The following is a 19,338-nucleotide window of genomic DNA, read 5'->3' as shown; positions in this document are numbered from 1 at the left end:
TTTTAATCAAAGCATTTCCTCTTTAAGATATGAAATTGAATAGTATACTTATTTATGACCTTATACTACTTCAAATACTGTGTTAAGCAGTTCAGTTTCGCTGTTTTGCAGTTTATAATTTGCTTTTATTTGTATTTCATCTTCATTTTTTTTCTTTTTGGATATTTGCAAATTTTCCTGTTAGGGAACTGGCTCAATTTGTTTGCTTTGTGTATTAGTCATTTATTTTGAGATGGATGTCATTTTCTGGATCGTAAGAATCTATCTTTTCTTAGAATCAATAATGTGTAGTCCCTTGTGACTTTGTTACAGCTTTGGCCATCATTGCTTTAATTTCCTGCACCATAACTGGAAGCTCTCATTTACTGACGTTATTACTTTGTGGGAACAGAGGCTAATTTATTTCCCAGGCACTGATTTAAAACAAACTTCAATAATAGTTCAGTTTCACAATCACAAATTCTCCCAACTCAAGGAGCAGTAAAACAGATAAAGACAAAGGGGACAGTAGAGGAAAGAAAAGGATAGGGGAAATTGCATTAAAATTCTATCACAGCCCTGGCTGTGTAGCTCAGTTGGTTAAAGCATCATCCTGATGTGCCAAGGTTGCAGGTTCAATCCTCCATCAGGGCACATAAAGAATCAACCAATGAATGCATAAATAAGTGGAACAACAAATCAATGTTTATCTCTCTCTTTCTCTCTCTCATATTAATAATTTTTTAAAGTATTTAAAAATTTTATTACAGATAAGCACAGAACGCTTAATGTCTCATTTATACATTTTAAATGAATTTCCATGTAAATATTTTTCTACTCTATGGGATTACATTCAATCCAGTTGCCCTACAGTGCTGCTTTGCCCATTGAGAAAGCAGGTATTGAAAAAAGAAACCTTATTCAGTCATTTTTATTTTCTTGAGAAGCTGAAATGAGAAGATCATGTTCCATCAGGAGTTTAATCAAGATATCTTCTGAAAAAAGAATGTAAGCAATGAATTTTTATACAACTTGAAAGATGTCTGCATATATATCTTGTTCCTTATTATCAGATTTTTTTATTGTTCCATCTTATATTTATTTCAAATGGCATTTCCCACTTTCTGCTCATTTATCACCACATGAGTTTTTGAATGTAACTCTACTATCTCAAGTTTTTTGTTTGTTTTATTTTTTGCAAGTGTTCTTATGTGCTACACTGAATTTTTAATACAAATATGTATACTTCACAGTCTTAAATAAACTAGAATTAGCAAGAATTCAGACACATACTATCATACATTTTCTGTAAATTCTTCTTAAGATCAATGATTTTTATGTATTGGAAGTCTCTTTCACTTATTTTTGGAACTTCATTATTATTAAATAGTTATTCCTTAGTCTCAAACACTTAGAATGTATATAGAATAAAACCATCCAATATATAGTACAAATATAATAGATATTGTTCCCCTTTTTCTCCTCTTAATTTGCGTGGTTGTATTTTATTATACTGACAATGCAGTTTCATCTCTGAAACCTTTAATAATAGTAATAGCTTACATTTCTAGTAGAAAATCCTCTCGATGGTAGGAGATAAAAAATTGTTTGGGTAGGTTAAATGAATATTTTTGGTATGGTTAGTGGTAACTATCATATTCCATGTGGCTGATGGATTAGAATGTGTTTTACTATTAAATGTTATTAGGGATATTAAATTGATTATAATGTCCAAAACATGTATTCACACACAAAGATTAGCTAATGTGATTTTAAGAAGTTGCTCAGTTTGTCATCAATTTACAATGCTTGTAAGAGAGTTCCACTATTATTTTCTGAAATTAATTAATGAAATATTTTTTATCAATACTGACATTATTATTGAGAATATACTTAACCCCCAATCACAGTAATCAGACATTTACAAAATTTTACTAAAAGCCCAATGGAGTCATTTAAAAATAATAGCTCCCAGTAAGTGGACCACAGGTCTAAATTGCACTGTTAACAATTGGTGTTTATTTCATTTTATCTATTTGTGTATCTACCCTTGGTTTCATTTACATCACTATATATGGCCATTTAGTGAAGCCACCTAATATGATATTGTCAGAAGATAAAGGCTGGCATTGACTTTCCAATGATTCAGACAGTACAGATTTGGAAATTCAGTGCTAAATACTTTGATATTATGACCTGAAACTAATCTGTTCATTTACTTTAATTACTTCAATATTACCACAAAATGCAAACAGTTCGCACAGTTAATATTTTTTAAAGAAAACAAGTCACATTTGTAGTTTATAGCACTTGCCTTATAATATAAATATATAACTGAAAGACCAATGATTCACATGATTGATGGGTAGATTGGAAAAGGTTTGGAAGTTGATTTCAGGAAGAGGGAGCATGCTAGGAAGGATAAACGCCCAGAAAATAGCCAAAGAGTTCAAGTCCAGACTCAGAAATTGGTAAGGGGTTTTGAAAGATGTTGATTAGGTCATGAACATTTATAATGGATCAGAGCATCCTTGAGTACTAAAAAGCATAGCCAAGCTCTTAAAAATATTTGAAATCAAATTTTATGATCTGAAAATTATTATAAATCATCTATTAAGTCAGATTTGTCTCCCAGCTCACTAGCTTAAGAACAGCTCTCCTCTGTTGGTTAAAAGCCCTAGATTTCTTTGTTTTCACACCATTACCTAAGTAGCATTAGTCATTTGGGTATAAAAGTGATTATTGATTTTTTAAAATACTAGATTGCACTATTATTTAAGGAAGAGCCTAGCCAAGGAACATTGAACTTGATACTTATCAGCAAGTTGAATGCTCAGATTTATTTAATACATTTCACAATTTCTAAGCACTGCAACCTACTCATAGAAAATTAAATATTTAGAATATTTTTCTAAGCATATTGTTATATGATGTTATAAAATATTCTTACTTGTAACATTTCATTGAGGTGAATATTCTACCTTGCTGATATATTACCATCAGATATCTTCAACTCTAGCTTGGTCAGTGGGAAATAATAAGATAATGAAGAAATATTTTTCATTGACATATGCAAAGTCGAATATTGGACTTGAGTTCTTATTGGAACCAAATGAGTATGATAACTTCCACATCTAGAGATCCTTTTATGTCATAAGTTCACCCAGTAGAAATTTACAATATAATGATAATAACGCATGTTGGTGAGGATGTGAAGAAAAAAAAAAAAATAGAATCTGTATATGTTGCTGGTGGCAGTGTAAAATGGTACAGCTAACTACTTCGTAAAAGATTTGGACAGATATTCAAAAAGTTAAACATAGTTATCATATGACCTAGCAATTCCACTCCTAGGAAAAATGAAAACATAGGTTCATTTGAAAACTTGTATGAACTCAATGTTCACAGAAGCATTATTTACATTAGCCAAAAAGTGGAAACACCCAGTATCCCTTAGTTGATGAAAAGATAAACAAAATGTGGTCTATGTAGATGATAGAATATTATTTTGAAATCAACAAAAATAAAGTATTTATACATACTTCAAAATGAATATGCCTGCAAAACCCTATGTGAAATGAAAAAATCCAGTTACAAAAGACTACACATTATATTAGCTCATTTATATGAAATGGCTCCAGGGAATGGGGAGAGTGACTGTAGATGGGTACACATTTCATTTTGGTGCTATGGAAATATTGTAAAATTAGACAACAGTGATCACTGCACAACGTTTAAAGGTACTAAGATCCCTGTCATTGTACACTTTAAAAGCTGATTCTTGAACTACATGAGTTTGAACTGTGCAGGCCCCTCATGAGTATCAGCAGATTTTTTCCAATAAATACTGCAAATGTATTTTCTCTTCATTAGGATTTTCTCAGTGACATTTTGTCTCTCTTATTTTATTGTAGGAAAACATGATGTGATACATATAACATAAAAGTATTTGTCAGTCATTGTTCATGCAATCAGCAAGGCTTCTGGTGAGCAGTAAGCTATCAGCAGTTAAGTTTTGAGGGAGTCAAAAGTTACATGGGGATTTCTGAATGCACAGACGTCAGTGTCCTATCCCCCCCCCCATAACTCAAAGGTCAACTGTATATTGCAATCAAATGTTTCAAATGTTAAAATTTAAAATAAAAGTACTAAGATTTTAACTAACTTATCAAGAGATGACCTTATATTTAGAAAGATCTAATATTTTTTACTTGAGACATATTTCAACAATCTATATAGAGCAACTAAATTTATTATCCACTCATTGAGAATCTATAATTATCAACAAAACTAGGTTTTACTTATTTTATAACATGTATCTTTGTTCTTTTTGAGAAACATGTAGCCCCATGGACTTTTGAGTCATGTAGACTAGAATAAAGTTCAGGCTTAACCAATTATTGGTCATGTATCTGGCATATATAAGCATGTATTAAATAGAACTATATTTAATGATACTATCATTTGGCTGATACTAATACAGAAATACAGATTTTATGTTTAGCACAAATGTTTTATTTTTTACTAAATTTAAAATAAACTATAGAATCCATTTATAAGAGTAGTGATTAAAATTCTTATAAAACTGCTTCTTATTAATTTTAGCAACATGGGACTATGGGAATGATTCCAATATTTAGTTTTAATAAATTATAACAGATAGTGCTATTCTTACCTCTGTATTCCACCATAAAAATACAGAAGATATTTTGCTGAAAAAATAACAAAACCCTTATTAAAAAATAACTTATTGGGACATGAAGATGACATAATTTATGTTTGATGTATGGGAGCTAGTTTTGAATTCTAAGATCCAGCACTACAGCTGGACCACAAATGCTAGTCTTAACGACAGCCAATCATGCTCCATTCCTGCATCACTTGCCAGGTTTTTTTCCAGTTCATGCACTTGTTCTCTAATTATTTCAGGATGAGATGCCTGAGTGGGCTGTGATAAAAATGGCATTTTAAAATTTTTAACAGACATATTATGCTAGAAGCTTGGAACTAGAGTTATTTTATGCTTGAAGCTGTGTCTGTCCCTTCTCCTCTTTTCTTCTTATCTCTCTGCAATCTTGAGCCTACATCTGTTACAGAAAAAAAGATCATGTAGTTTACAAAATCTCATAAACAGCCTTATATAATTAAGCCTTACAAATTATATAGTGGCAAACTAATAGTAGCCTAAAACCAGTGTTTACTGTTTACATTTGATACTAAGGATAGTTGGGCCTGTGCTTTAGGGTCCTATTGAAAAAGTAGCAAATACTATTGTTAATTTACAGTACTTCAGAAAATCTGTTCATCGTCAGAGGTCAACTCTGATAAGAGTGTTTTAAACAGGCAAGAAAATACAATATCCCCAATCAACTTAATGACACTACATTGAACATGCTTACTTTAAATAAGGATCTACATTTTGGTACTGTTACTAGTATCTAAAAGCATTGTAAAACATGTTTTGGATGACATTTATATATATGGGGATATGGATCTAACTATTTTTCTAAATACAGAATCAGAAGTGACTGATATTAATGAAATTGTGAGGAATAGTTTATTAGTAGAGGAAAATAAACTTTAGAAGTACAGTGTTCTATTGTCCTGTTTTGAGAAATTAATTTGGTTGATTATTTAATATTTTTTCATTCTGAGTAAACAGGAAGGTGGTATTTACAGGATTAGTAATTCACATTTTTATGGGAGATTTATCCAGATATTTTATGGTAGATTTATCCAGATATCGACATCTTTACTATTTAATTTGTAATGATGTGTCTTATATTTTCAAAGATAATTCTGGAAAAAATAATTATTCTTGTGGATCAGCTCCATTTCTTCAGAGTGTCAAACTTTCTTCAGAGTGTTAAACTAATAAACTACTATTAATGCAGTAAGAAATTATTACGCGAAGTCTGTCCAGAAGGTATCCAGCTATATAATATGGAAAACATGGTATTTATTGAAGAAGATACAAGAAACATTGTACAAAGGACAATGACACCTCTATCCCCTTCAAAGAAGGCACCTTAGGATCTCACACAGTTCTTCCAATTGCCATCAGCTGCCTCATTGTATTTTCCTGAATCTCCTCAACAGTCTGAAATAACTTCTCTTTCAAAGGTGATTTTAGTTTTTGGAAAAGTCAGAAGTCCCAGGGCATCAAATCTGGGATATTGGTGAGATAAGTCACCCGAGTGATTTGATATTTCACCAAAAACCTCTGCATGACACATGATGCACGAGGAGGTGCATTGTCATGATGAAGCTGCCAATCATCAGTTGCCCATAGCTGCGGCCTTCTGAATTATCTGAATAGTTTCCATGGAGGAATGCTCAAGCTTAATGCAAATTTGATGCAGATTTGTTACTCTACACACTCAGTCATTTTGAATGCAATGGCCACACAGTACACATGCTCACTCAATGGTGTCTACCACTCCCACTGACTAGTACAATGAAGTCATCATTGTTCACGCATGTGCATTCCAGTCCACTGTCCTTAGTTACCAGGTTACATCGATGTCATGCAAACTGTTTTTGTTACATTAACAATGGATAGGCTTTTTCTTGTCAGAACTCATTTATATAACTATATATGTTGCTTTTATAATTTAAAAAATAATCTTACAAAAAGAATTTTAATAACATATTTGTATTAATTCATTTTATAACTCAAGATTTAGGGTATATGACAAGTGCTCCTTTGCATTATGGAATATACCTGGTATCTTACAATTTTCTTTTCAGTGTAGCTTCAAATAAATATGTACAGTGGTCAGAATTCACTTGCTTTTTGAACTTCAAGTCATCTCTTTTGGTACAGTGCTACTGTAAACAAATTATAGATTATACACATATGGATGAATTTCACTTAAAAAGGAAAGAGATATATTAAAAATTAAACAAGAATGGCACTTTAAAATTAATTATTTAACAAATTAAATGTTGCTTAGTGGATAAAGGCAATTTTCAGGTAAATCCTTTTCTTCAACAGCAGGTCCATCTGACCCTTTGCATGCTGGACTCTATTGTGCTTAGTGCAATAAGTCAATCTTCTAGTATTTGTTTTACTAATCTGGCCTTGTCTCACCTTAACCAGTGATTTTGCATTGTATCCAGTGACATTGAATGGCCTAGGTTATAGAATACTATGAAGTGGGATATGTGCCCACGCATGTAATATATACCTGACATAATGTAACATCCATGTAATATAGAACTCCTTCATCTTTAAGCCAGAGTGAATTATTTTCACATCCACACAGGGAACTCAGGGACAGAATCATGCAAACTTTTAAGGTAGTTAATAGGAAAGAGAGGAAGTACAGAAAGCTTTGAGAAAGCAGCACGTGGCCAAAAACAACAGCAGGTGTGACCATATGGCAATCAAATTAGAAAAGGGATCCTTGCCACACTGCCTTTCAGAAGACAGTCAAGCCCAGGCAGCTCTCATGAAAGGATGATTTACTTAGTACATTTTAAGTGTTTCATTTTGCCTCTTTTACTGCTCAAATCCGAAGGGAATTTAAATCTATTGCAGCAAATAGATGTTGAATAATTTTCTTAAAGAATAAAAATAATAATTTCTAAATGATTTCACTTCCACATTTAGAGATCACTATGCCAAAAGCACATTAATTTTTAAATAAAGCATTTGCTAAACTGAGGCTGTTTTAAAAAATGTAAAGCATTATAACATTAAATTTTACTTTATTAAAATTTACATTCTTTTATTTTAACAAAACATTTAGTAAATTATTTATAATTTGAAATTCTCTACTCAGGCAAAGATACTCATCCTGAACTAGTGCAATTAAAATTATTTCTTAAGAAGTCCTTAAGCTGCAGAATAAAATTTTCAGAAGTTCTTGAAATGCTTTTACAAAGAATTTGCTGAAAACATATTTTAGTTCTCAGATTAGGTTTCAAAAACTTGTTTGACCTACAAAGGCACAGGGGCTGTACTATTAGTACTCATTCTTATATGTAATATTAGTATGGTACCATGTTATAATTTCAGCAACATCCTTGGGATATATGTGTGTGTGTTTTCTAATCTGGGAAAATATTTGTGCTTTATGCTTTCTCCTTTACTGTTCTTAACTTGAGAGAAAATATGGTCTTTGTTGAGAACTTAGATACATGAATATTCCCCCAGATCTGGTCTCCCCTCTGCTCATACTTACCCTTTAGGGTGGTAACAGACTTCCCTATGGTCAGAATGAAGGCAGTGTTCATATTTGAGCCTTAAGTTCTCAGGTTTGTTTCTGCTTACTGGCAGCACCACACTCTTATTTTCCATGACCCACTTTTTAAATAACAGCACAAAAATGATAACCAATTACTCACCCTAATGGCTAATAATTTAAGTATTGTTTCCCTAATAGTATTTTTTTTAATAGGATTCTTTTGTGTATTTTGAATGAAGAGAAATAATCTGTTTGTGTAAAAACCATGAGTTTGTAGTCAGTTTCTTATCAGAGCACAAATATTATACTTCTATTAAAATTAATTTATATATATTTAATTTAGAAGGCATCCATATCTTGTTGATTTTAAATTGATCTTTTCAGGGAAGATGGAAATTTTTTGCTTAAAAATCTAGCTTTGAACCTTTTATGAATTTAAAAGTCACCGAAAAGCTTACACAAACATAAACATCACTGATTCTATCAATCAGATGTTAAACTATTCAGATCTATCACATTGTTTTCAGGAATTATTAAAATAAAACATATGGCTGAAGCCCCTTTAGTCCATTTCTGATCCTTTCTACTGTCATGTGAGAGGCAACTACAAAATGAGTATGGTTATTTTCCCCCCTTTCAATTAAAAAATATCACACACACATATATGTATCTGTCAAAAATGTGCTACTTTAAGTATGTATATATACAGCTCATAGGCATGTGGTATAAATTATTCATGTTAATTTTTCACATACATTTGGTGATCTGTCCTATTTATATAAAGACCTAGTTTCTCCTTTTTAAATGTTGTGTAGCATTACATCATATGAATTAAAAACATTGTATTTACCTATTCCTCTGTGGTGGGCACTTATGAATTCCTTTCTTCATAGCTTTTCCAGTATTCCATTATTCCTGAGATTTAAATAATATTTTTATTAAAATACAGTATATTTACATACTTCAGATATACATTTTAGACTGCTTAGCAAACCACCCTTGAATAGATTCAACTGGAGATGTTTTGTTTTTAAATTATACCTCAAATATAGCAAAATGGGATATAATTCAAGATATGATTTTTAACATCAAATGTAATTTGTTCAAAATTTGCATTAATCTTTCTTATAACTAGTCACTTCCATTTTGTCTTCCTGTCATCCCAAAGAATGAAAATGTAATTTCCCAGAGGCTTTAAGAATTGGGGAGTATTAAATGTAGCTGAAATTAAGTGATTAATAATTTACTTTTGGGTCATGAATCAACTTCATGGGATGCTAAGGATCATTTGCAACCCCAGAAGCACTAGCAGTAACAATGCACTTTTTAAGACTCAAGAACTCTCAAAGGTTGGCTGCCCAACCTAATTAAACTTCAATCTTCTGATACCAAATTTATTTCTTCCTTGTACAGAATGTCCTGAGATCTTCTTGACAGGAAAATGTCACTTTGCCTGACAGCTGATAGACAGGTTATGTAGCACCATAATTGGAGAGAAAAGGATAGCTTAAAGCTACTCACTTTAATGGCTATGTGTATGGGTTTTCCTTTCTTTCTTTTTCTTTTTTTTAAGGTTTCTATGACAGACAAAGGCTTTAGCAAATAGGCCCTGTGCCATTTTTTCCTGCTTCCTCCAGGGGTAATTATCTTACTCCATCAATAGTGCTGTCAGAAATTGGGCAAGTAATTCAGCATTTAAATGAACAAGCAATGTAATATTTCCTGTCTCCCAGTGGAGTGCTTTGCAGCTCACATTCTTCTCTGTCACTTGCTCACTCTTGATGTATGTCCCATAACCAGTCCTTGAATGCCTTCTTTCCCTTGTGTTTCATTGCAGATGTTGGCTCCGACTTGACACCTATTTCATTTGGAGTTTTATAGGACCAGCGACCTTGATAATTATGGTAAGAACTCCTAATTAACTATGTGTTTTCCAGGTCAAGAAATAAAGCTTTCATTATCCCTGTACTGACTACATTTAATTTACATAGATTAATTTGGGGGAAAGCCTATACTTATTTGACCCTACATAACTCAAGCAATTGGACACTCATTATAGTCTACTTTTATATTTGTAAAATACTTAACCAAAACCACCGGGAGAAGAAAATGGATCTGCAAGTTTATGCACCGCTATGGCTCCTGAGGAGTCTGAGCTAACAAAATCCATTTGGTTTTGTAGATTTTTCAAGAGTGATGACTTTAGGTTTGACCAATATTAAAGTTCCAAATGGATAATTTGAAGTATAAATTGAGCCAGGAATTGGAGAACTGGCAAAATATCTTACTGTAGAAATGCCACAAACAAGCATTCTGGAGTCATTCTTTTGGTTGTTGGTTTTAAATGCATAGTATCTTGATTTACATATAAATTATTTCTCCTCATTTAGATATAATTATTATTATCATTTACTAATTTAATAATTTAAAATTAAAGTTGTTACCCATTTTTTTAAAATGGCCTGAATTTTGAATAAAGTATAAGTGTACAAGTCATTTTCTGAAATCCTTTTGCCCAGGTATATTTTGAAATTCAGACATTTTTTCAGACTTTATAAAGGTAATATGGTATGTGTGCTACATATTGTATATAATCTCTAGTGGGAAATAAGCAGTTGCCCCAAATCAAACATATCAACCAATACACACAAGAAAGACTAGACAGGACTTTGAAACCAAACGGTAATAATTCAGCAGAAAAAAATTGGAAAAGTTAGAATAAAAACATGAAGAGCCTTATGTTCATTCAAATTAGCCCCCACCCCCAAATGGGTTTGGTTCAGGTTAAGATTTTTGGGTACCCAATGAATTTTTTTTAACTTTTACTTTTTTAATCTTTTTGAATCTAATAAAAGATTGCAACCTTATATTATTTAGCGAACTCCTGTGGGACTTAGAATTGGATTTTTCTAGTCTCATCAATCCCAAGCTCTGGAATATAAAAACAATAAAGGTTATCAAAGGCAATTTGAGATGGCGGCTTTCTACACAGTTTATATATGTGTCATATATGGAATTTACACTGGAGGTTTTTGTTTTGTAATGTTTTAAATCACATGCTCTCTCTGGCTTCAGTAATGTAACAGCCTCATTGCAGGGTCCCTCTACTTTAATCCTCACTTGTTTTAACATCAGAATTTAACCAGAATTTTATAACCCTTTTGATCTGTTGTTGCAAAAATAGATCGATTTTAGTATGTGTGTGTACTTGGCATAGCAGTGCTATGTACCTCATTGGTATTCCAATTTCCCAAACTGGCTTCTTGCCTTTACTAAAAGACTAGGCAATCGTCTGTGATCTAATTCTTTTAAAAGTGTAGTGAGAGCTAATTTCCCAGAGCAACTCATCTGTTATGTTGAATAGACTTACTTTACTCCAGTTATGGTGCATAACAGTACCTTTTACATTTCAGCTTAATGTAATCTTCCTTGGGATTGCTTTATATAAAATGTTTCATCATACTGCCATTCTGAAACCTGAATCGGGCTGTCTTGATAATATCAAGTAAGTGATTTTTCTTTTTTCTTTCTTTTTTTTTTCGGCTGCCTTACTTTGGTACACTAAACTATCCCTGCTTTTAATTGTAATGAAATCTAATGACAAAATGATAAAAATAAATGTTTGTCTTTGCTGAATAAAATCACTTATTGACTTTTAAGGTAACTTGATCTGCCTGAAAATGAATATAAAGACGATCTGTCTTCAAAGAAACACCTCCAGCTCTGATTTACAACATAATAAGATTTTAATATATACATCTGCCTATTTTGTCCAGAAAATAAATATGAAGTTTCTGGATCCAGGCAGAGTATTATTTCTTAGAGCATTAAGCGCACCAATTCCCGACATGCTTTGTGCCCATCAGAGCAATATGAAGAGAGCCAGATGGTGGCATCTGCGAGTACCAGAAGGGGGATTCTACACCCTGGAGAGAAGCCCCCTAATTATTAATATGGCATTTATGCAGGAGCTGTTATACAGATGCCTGCCTCTTCTCCTGAGAGAGGAGGAGAAACCTCAACTTCTTAATGTAAAATCACTTGAAATATAAATGTATGGTTCCAGGCTTTACCTCCCTCACCTTTGATATGTTCACCTTTTTTCCTCATGGGAAATAAATCTCTCCAGATGTCTATCACTCTCTATTCAGTCACCCAGTCATCTTTTAACTTCCCAGATTTGTCTTTTAACCCAAATTCCACTTGTCTATGTTCAGCAAAACCTAGCCATGTAGGTATATGAAATATTCACGTTACTTTCCACACTAGTAGTACTTCCTTTATAGATACAGAAAAAGAAGCAGTTTACATTTTCTGAAAAGAAATAGGTTCCTTGGTATAACCAAAAAAATTATCTTCTTCCTTTAGAATCCATGACATTTGAGAAAGAGAGATGTGTTCAGGTGTACTTTAGTAGTTACTATATATTGTATATTAAGTTACCCTTGTACATAATCTGCCTATGTGTTAATTTGGTTAAATGTTTGTATTTAAATGAATGTACTTTCAGAAATTTTCTGAGCTCACCTGCGATTTTCACATTCTACTGACATTCTCCTTGAACTCCTCAGATTACAGCTCTGTCACCCATTTTCCATCTTTCTACATTGAGTGCCTGACATAGTTCCTTGCCCATAGCAGACCCTCCATGAATTTTTACAGAATAAATTAATACATTAAAGACTTTATTGACAAAAGGGTATTGACATTAAGTGATCGATTTTGTTGAATCAATATTCTGCCTGAATTAATTGAGAAGGATAGCTAAGGAATGAGGAATAGTAACATCATGGAACAAACTAAAAATTATCAACTGCAAGTAATAGTCTTTTTTAAGTCTTAATATCACTTAGTTGAGATAATAGTCATTATATTGTTGATTCATGTACAATTAGACTGCCTTCTAAAATGTACTTAAAAATAAAAAAGAAAGAAAGAAAAAAAATGTAGTTTTAGTTCCTTGGACTATATGATCCTGATAAAATTGTTTTTAGGTAAAGTAAATAAAACGTTTTCTTTATCATATTGTACTTTTACTCACTTTAGTATAAATTACAACATCTTAGTATCTCTTATTCTCTAATACAAAACAATATACAAGTAATGATTATCATTTATGTTATGTTTTTTAAAGTACTGCCATAAATAAGCAAATAAAACATTGATATTTATGTAATAGCTTTTACCAGTTAAAAAATCAGAAAAAGTCCAGGTACATAGTGCAATCACATATTTTAAAAGATAGATTTGTTCTTTCATTATTCATATATATTTATTTAAGCAGTATGGAAAAATTTTATGATATTACTGTTTAGAAAAATAAACATACAAAAAGAAATAATTACATAGTGACATTGATGGCATCAAGCTTCATATTGCAAATTAAACCATTAAATTAGAACATCTTGATTAGAATTCTGTCTAAACTGCTTCATATTATATAGCCTTTGAAAAGTTAAGTTAACCTTACTGAGCCTTTCTATCCTATTTAAAATGGGCATAAAAATGAAACATACCCAAACATTAAATGAGCAGAGGAAATCAAACAGCTTTTGATGATGATTTTTAAAAAGTCAATAAGGCAAAGATAGAAATTGGGTACTTTGTTAGAAAGGGTATGGAAGGCAGTTTTAAGGTGTAAGAAACATGAACACGGGATATGCTAACAGGAAAGAACCAAGAATAGAGTGCTCAGAAATTTAAGAAAGGGGATCGTTGTTACAGCTGTGACCTGAGGGATTGTAGGAAATGAAAACCAGAACAGTGGTAATGCAGCTCTATGCCACTAGATTTCATGAAGGACACTTTTCCAGAGTTACCGGAAGCCAGGAAAGAGGACCATTTTCTATTGAAACTGCATGAAATAAATAATAAGTGTGATGTAGGCATGTTGGTGGAACCAGGGTAGGACAGTAAATTGAGGGACTTCTGCCTATCCTCTGTGAATTAGGGAAAATGGTCATCTCCAGGATATATGGGACTATTGAAGAGAGATAATAAGAAAGAGTACATATATTAGAACCTTCCAGAATCCAAAGTATGTTTCATTTTATTTAAAATATATTAGCTATTTAAGAATGTTTGTAAAGAAATCAGTAGGGCATAATTGATCAGGAAAGAAGAATTTAAGAAAAGTAATAATGATTTTGAAATTTAAGCAAAACACAAAATTTGTCATTTTCAAATTTTTAACACAAATAAAAATTTGTATTTTTAAATGGTATGGGTGATGTGAGAATATTCTTTTTAAAGGTATAAACATAATTTCTCTGGAAAATTTTTTTTTTTTTTTTTAGTACATGGGAGAGAGTTAATGTTTACTTGCTTTTGTTTTCAGTAATTTTATAAAATGAGGAATAAGACAGACCACTTTGTTCAGTTCTTTAAGAGAAAATAATACCATATAAAGCCTTCTAGAAGCTGTCTTTTAGAAAGACAGCTTCATGTATCAAAACCTGTATCTCTTTTACTATACATGTTCTTTCATACCAAATACCTCCTTTAGCCGAAATGCATTTGCTTCTCCCTCATTCACTGCCACTGTTTCGTTTTAGGCCACCATCAACTTCTACAGGGCCACAGCAGTGGTCTCCTCACTGCTCTCCCCATATAGATTCTGGTCCCTGTCTTGATCAGCTAGAGCGATGGCTTGAAAAGTTTAAATTGACCATGCAGCTCTCTTGGGTAAATCTCTTCAGTGGCTTCCTGTTATTCTTACATGAAATTCCAGACCTCCTACCATGGTCCGATAAGTGTTCCTGGTCTGGTTGTCCCATTCTTTCTTCAGCCTCTTTTCATTCCTTGTGTCCCTCTGGCCATCCTAGATGTATTCTCTGTGTCTTCACATTTTATCCCTGCTGTGTTCCTACTAATGATCTCTTCCCTAATGCTATGCCTTGTTGACTCCAATTGTCTGTTATTTAATTATTTTTCAAAATAATTAAACTATATTTTAATTCCAAATTTACTTCACTCTCACTATAATAAACACATTTTGATGTTAAGTACAGAACATTCATTTGGCTTGCTCATTACTATACTAATGCTATACTCTGGAAAAAATAAACAGACAAAATGTATTATGTAATATGACTAAAGAGGAAATAAGATATAAAATAAGATATACCAGTTTTTAAATTTTACTAAAAAGTAATTAAATTTAAACAATGTTTTCTATTTGCTGTTTGTTTACTTGTCCTTTGTTTCTTTTTCATTAAAATAGTTCATTATATTTGGAGGAATAAAGTAATTTTAATCATTTTAATTTTTGGTTGAATTTTTGACAAGTTGAAATTGGAGCTTACAATAATCATAGCAAAATTGTAACCTAATTTTGAAAATATGTATGTAAATATAAATAAGACAATAATTTGTTACCAGCACAAAATTAACTTACAGTATCAATGAAATGTTATGATATATAAAGCTTTAATTCTTCAACAGCATTTAGGGCAATCTTGACATTTACCTTCAAAGTAAAAATTGACATTTCTGTATTTACCAACTGTGTCTGCTTTTGGAAAATGTATTTAATCACATTACAAGCTTTCAGGACTAAGAAAGAAAATCGGTGCCTAAATGAAGGGACAAGGAATCTACTAGACTTTCCTTTCCTACGTCTCTCCGTTTTCCCTTCTCCATGGACTGACTTCTGTATCCAGACTTCTGATTTTGGCCTAGTCATGTTTTCTGATTTCTGGTCTATCATTCCCTTTAACTTAGGTTTTGCTTGAGTGATGGGTCAGCAAACACATTTTTAGATGGTTTAAATAAACACCTTCCACTTTTCTTCTTTCTCCCTTGGGATCTAATAGCTGAAGAAAGATATTGAGGGGATGAATAACTTTAGTGTCAGACACATTTGAGTTTGAATTTCTGTTCAGTCTTGTAAGAATCATAGGGCCTTACAAGTTACATAATGGCTCTCGGTCTCAGTATCTCCTCTACATAATTGATCTACATGCTCCTAGTAGAGTTTTGTGGTAATTCAATACAGTCATATGTGTTAAGCATACAGCACATAATTTAGTGCCCATATAGAATGGTTTCATTATTTTAAACACTCTGTGTGGAAATATATTGCTGCCATTGGTTCTTAATGCTTTTCATCATGAAATTTGCTCAACCTCTTATCAAAACTCCATTAAAATTTGACTGGCTTTGTTTAACATGGTGGCATTAAGGATTTGCATGACATGATTCCTTTTTTTATTAAAGTCAAAGTTATCCTATTATGAAAAATTGGCTCCAGGAGTGAAATGTTCATTTGGTTAATAAATAACAAGTCCTATAGTTAGTTCTGAAGCAAAAAGAAAAGAAAAAAAAAAACACATGTCTTCAGTGAGCTTGGACACCTACCATATGCAAAGAAATCTATGAAAGCTTCTGAATAGCTTCAGGGAAGAATAGAAAATGTGCCCATAATAATTTATTCTGTTCCTCTAAAAGGTAAATTTTATTTGGAGGTCTGTTTCTAAATTTTGGTAGAAATAGGTAAGTCAGAATTACATTCAGCTTGACTAGTCGTATCATATTAGTGTGTTATGAAGTCAAGGGTTCTACGGTTCTAAAAAATTGAAGGCCAAAAAGCAGCGATACAACCTTGAAAGATGCAATAATTTCACAAGAATACTTTAGCACTCTACTTTTTCTAATTTACAGTAATATAATAATTATATAAATTATATAAAAATAATAAATTTTCATTTACATAATTATTATATTACTATAAAGCCTGCTTTTTATAATGTATCATCTTTATACTGTAGTCAGAACAATATTCTAAAAAGAGTTTGAGCCTTTTTAAGAGAACTATATATCTAGTTCTGAGTTGTATTTAATAAAAATATTCATCCACTTCAACATTTTCTGGATGTTTTGAAGAAAATATCTTCAGTAATTTCCTGTTCTTTTCAAAATATTAGCTAGTAACATATATTTTTCTCATTTTCTCCAGTCTTCTTCCATATCCTTGGTCTGTGGATGTGGTCTTACCTTATTTATCATAAATGTTTCAGGTGTTTTCAAAGTGTAATACAATTCAAACAACACTTTTTGGAGTTCTCTGTGTTGTTATGGCATCACTAGATTTGCTTCAAACAAGTTAAGGCTTTCTTTAGGTAGTAGTTTGTCCTTTGCTGATTAACTTAATTCCAGCATTGAACAATCAGTTCTTTGGAAAATAGATGTTAGTCATTGATTCACAAATCTTAACCTTCTGCACAGTTTATTGCAAATCTTACTGTATTATGTTATTTAAGTTATAGTTTTAAGTTTTCTGGAATGTTAAAAGAGTTGCTCTCTCTCTATCTCTCTTTTTTTAGGCTTTGTCTTTAAAATGCATTCAAACCTTCCTATAACCTTTCCAGGAATCAGGTGTTTTATGCATCACCGTATTCAATGTACTTCATATACTGGGAGCTGACATTTGAAAAAACACATTTGAGGGATGACTGTCACAGGCACACTGGAATTGCTGTTCTTTACACCTTGAGATCAAATAATAGTTTACTTTCCCCAACATAGTTAGGTTTATATCAGACTTAGGAGAATCAATTTTAGTCTAAGATTGAGAAAAGCAGAAACAATACTTAAGGGAAACATAATTTATCTTTGTAACAAAAACAAAAAAAGTTAGCAGCTCTTTCATTCTATGTATGTGGCTTAGACTCAGATTAACGTAAACCCTACATAAAATGTACATTCAGACTCTGGGAAAGGGTGAAAATCAGTTTTTTGTTTATTTGTTTATTTTTTTATGAAACCAACGTTTCTCAAGTAATTATACACACACAGCAGGATTAATCTTTTTTTTTCTCCCTAAAATGGTAACATGGTAATTTGCATGAGTGGAAGAACTATGACAATAACAGGAGCTATATAACATTTGTTTAATATTACTTACATATTTTATTTAATGTTTAATTTATGGACTTTGATTTTATTTTTATCCTTTAATGATTAATTAGTTTAATAAGTAAGAAGTGCTAAAATTGTGAACATATTTTGAAGATAGAAGTTACAGTATTTGCTAATTTAATTACATAGACTATAAGAGAAAGGAGTGGAATATGAATCCAAGGCTTTTGGCTTGGAGACCTGGGAGAGTGAGATGTTATTACGGAAATGTGCAAAACTTTAGGAAAAAAAAAACATAATAAAGGTTGAGCAGAAAAAGGTGGGTACAACATAACTTTTAAAGACTTACTAAACATTGCATTGTAAACAGTGCATAGGCAATTGTAATAGTGAAAGCTGAAGATTTAAATTTGGTGTCAGTCATCAACTGTATAGATTTTATTTGATCTGATTTAATTTTACATTTAGTGGGGTTTTTTTTGATATTTTATTTTCAGTATTGATTTTATTTTATATGTCTTAATTATTTTTTATAATTTCAAGTGAATTTTTTTAAATTTATGACTCTGATATATTTCCTTTTAAAACATGAAGCAGACTGAGATAATTGAAAAAATAATAAGCAAAAGTGGTATGCAGATATGGCAAAAAAATTGTGAGTGATTTTGTAGCCAGATTGTTTCTCTCACTAGAATGTATGTTTCTGTAAAGATTGCCCTGCTTAATCAAATGCTAACCAATAAAGTCGTCGGCAGCCGTCAGTCTCGAGAGACGATGGTGTAGCTTCTTAAGAGTCTATCTGCACCGCCGAGAATGGCTGTGCAGTCCGACTCGGGAGTGACATCGTATCTGTCTCCTCCCGTGTTGAATCGACATCTTGCGATGACGCTGGAGTGTCCTCTCCAGTAGCTTGAATTATAGCAACACTGATGATTTATGGAGCATCGAGTCAAGAGACAAGTGGTTCTAGAATTGGTTCAATACCTCGGTGTTGTCAGTTAGGACCTACGTTCTTTCCATCTTTCATCATCCTCCCTGTGTTTGCTGTTGTCATTCACTGTGTCAGCTTGAGGCCCAAAGATGGCTGCCTCAGCTCCCAGCATCACTTCTTCAGCCAAGGTGTTCACAAGGAAAGAAGAGAGAAAAGGGGGATCTCTTCATAAGCCTTTCCTCGTGGGTTTTTATTCCATGATCACAGTGGGAAATGCTTCCCAGTAGGCCCTTGCTGGCGTCACATGCCTGGATCACATCACCACCCATCATTGCAAAAGAGTTTGGGAAGAAAGCATGGTTCTGGTAAAGGGAACAG

General features: G+C 32.2%; 1 protein-coding gene across 5 annotated transcripts in view; it reads left to right on the top strand.

Moving 5' to 3' along the window:
• ADGRL3 (adhesion G protein-coupled receptor L3) overlaps nucleotides 1-19,338 on the top strand; it is a 463,877-nt gene that overhangs the window by 388,249 nt on the left and 56,290 nt on the right. For all 5 annotated transcript variants that reach the window (XM_090266824.1, XM_090266822.1, XM_090266821.1 and 2 more), the window contains 2 exons: nucleotides 10,009-10,075; nucleotides 11,585-11,676. In XM_090266824.1, coding sequence (XP_090122950.1) covers nucleotides 10,009-10,075; nucleotides 11,585-11,676 — 159 coding nt within the window. The remainder of the gene's footprint in view (nucleotides 1-10,008; nucleotides 10,076-11,584; nucleotides 11,677-19,338) is intronic.

Source organism: Furipterus horrens, unplaced genomic scaffold, assembly GCF_987537825.1.
Source record: "Furipterus horrens unplaced genomic scaffold, mFurHor1.1.pri manual_scaffold_2, whole genome shotgun sequence".
Taxonomy (NCBI): Eukaryota; Metazoa; Chordata; class Mammalia; order Chiroptera; family Furipteridae; genus Furipterus; species Furipterus horrens.
Note: the sequence above shows the minus strand (reverse complement) of the source record. Positions and strands in the feature narration are given on the sequence as shown.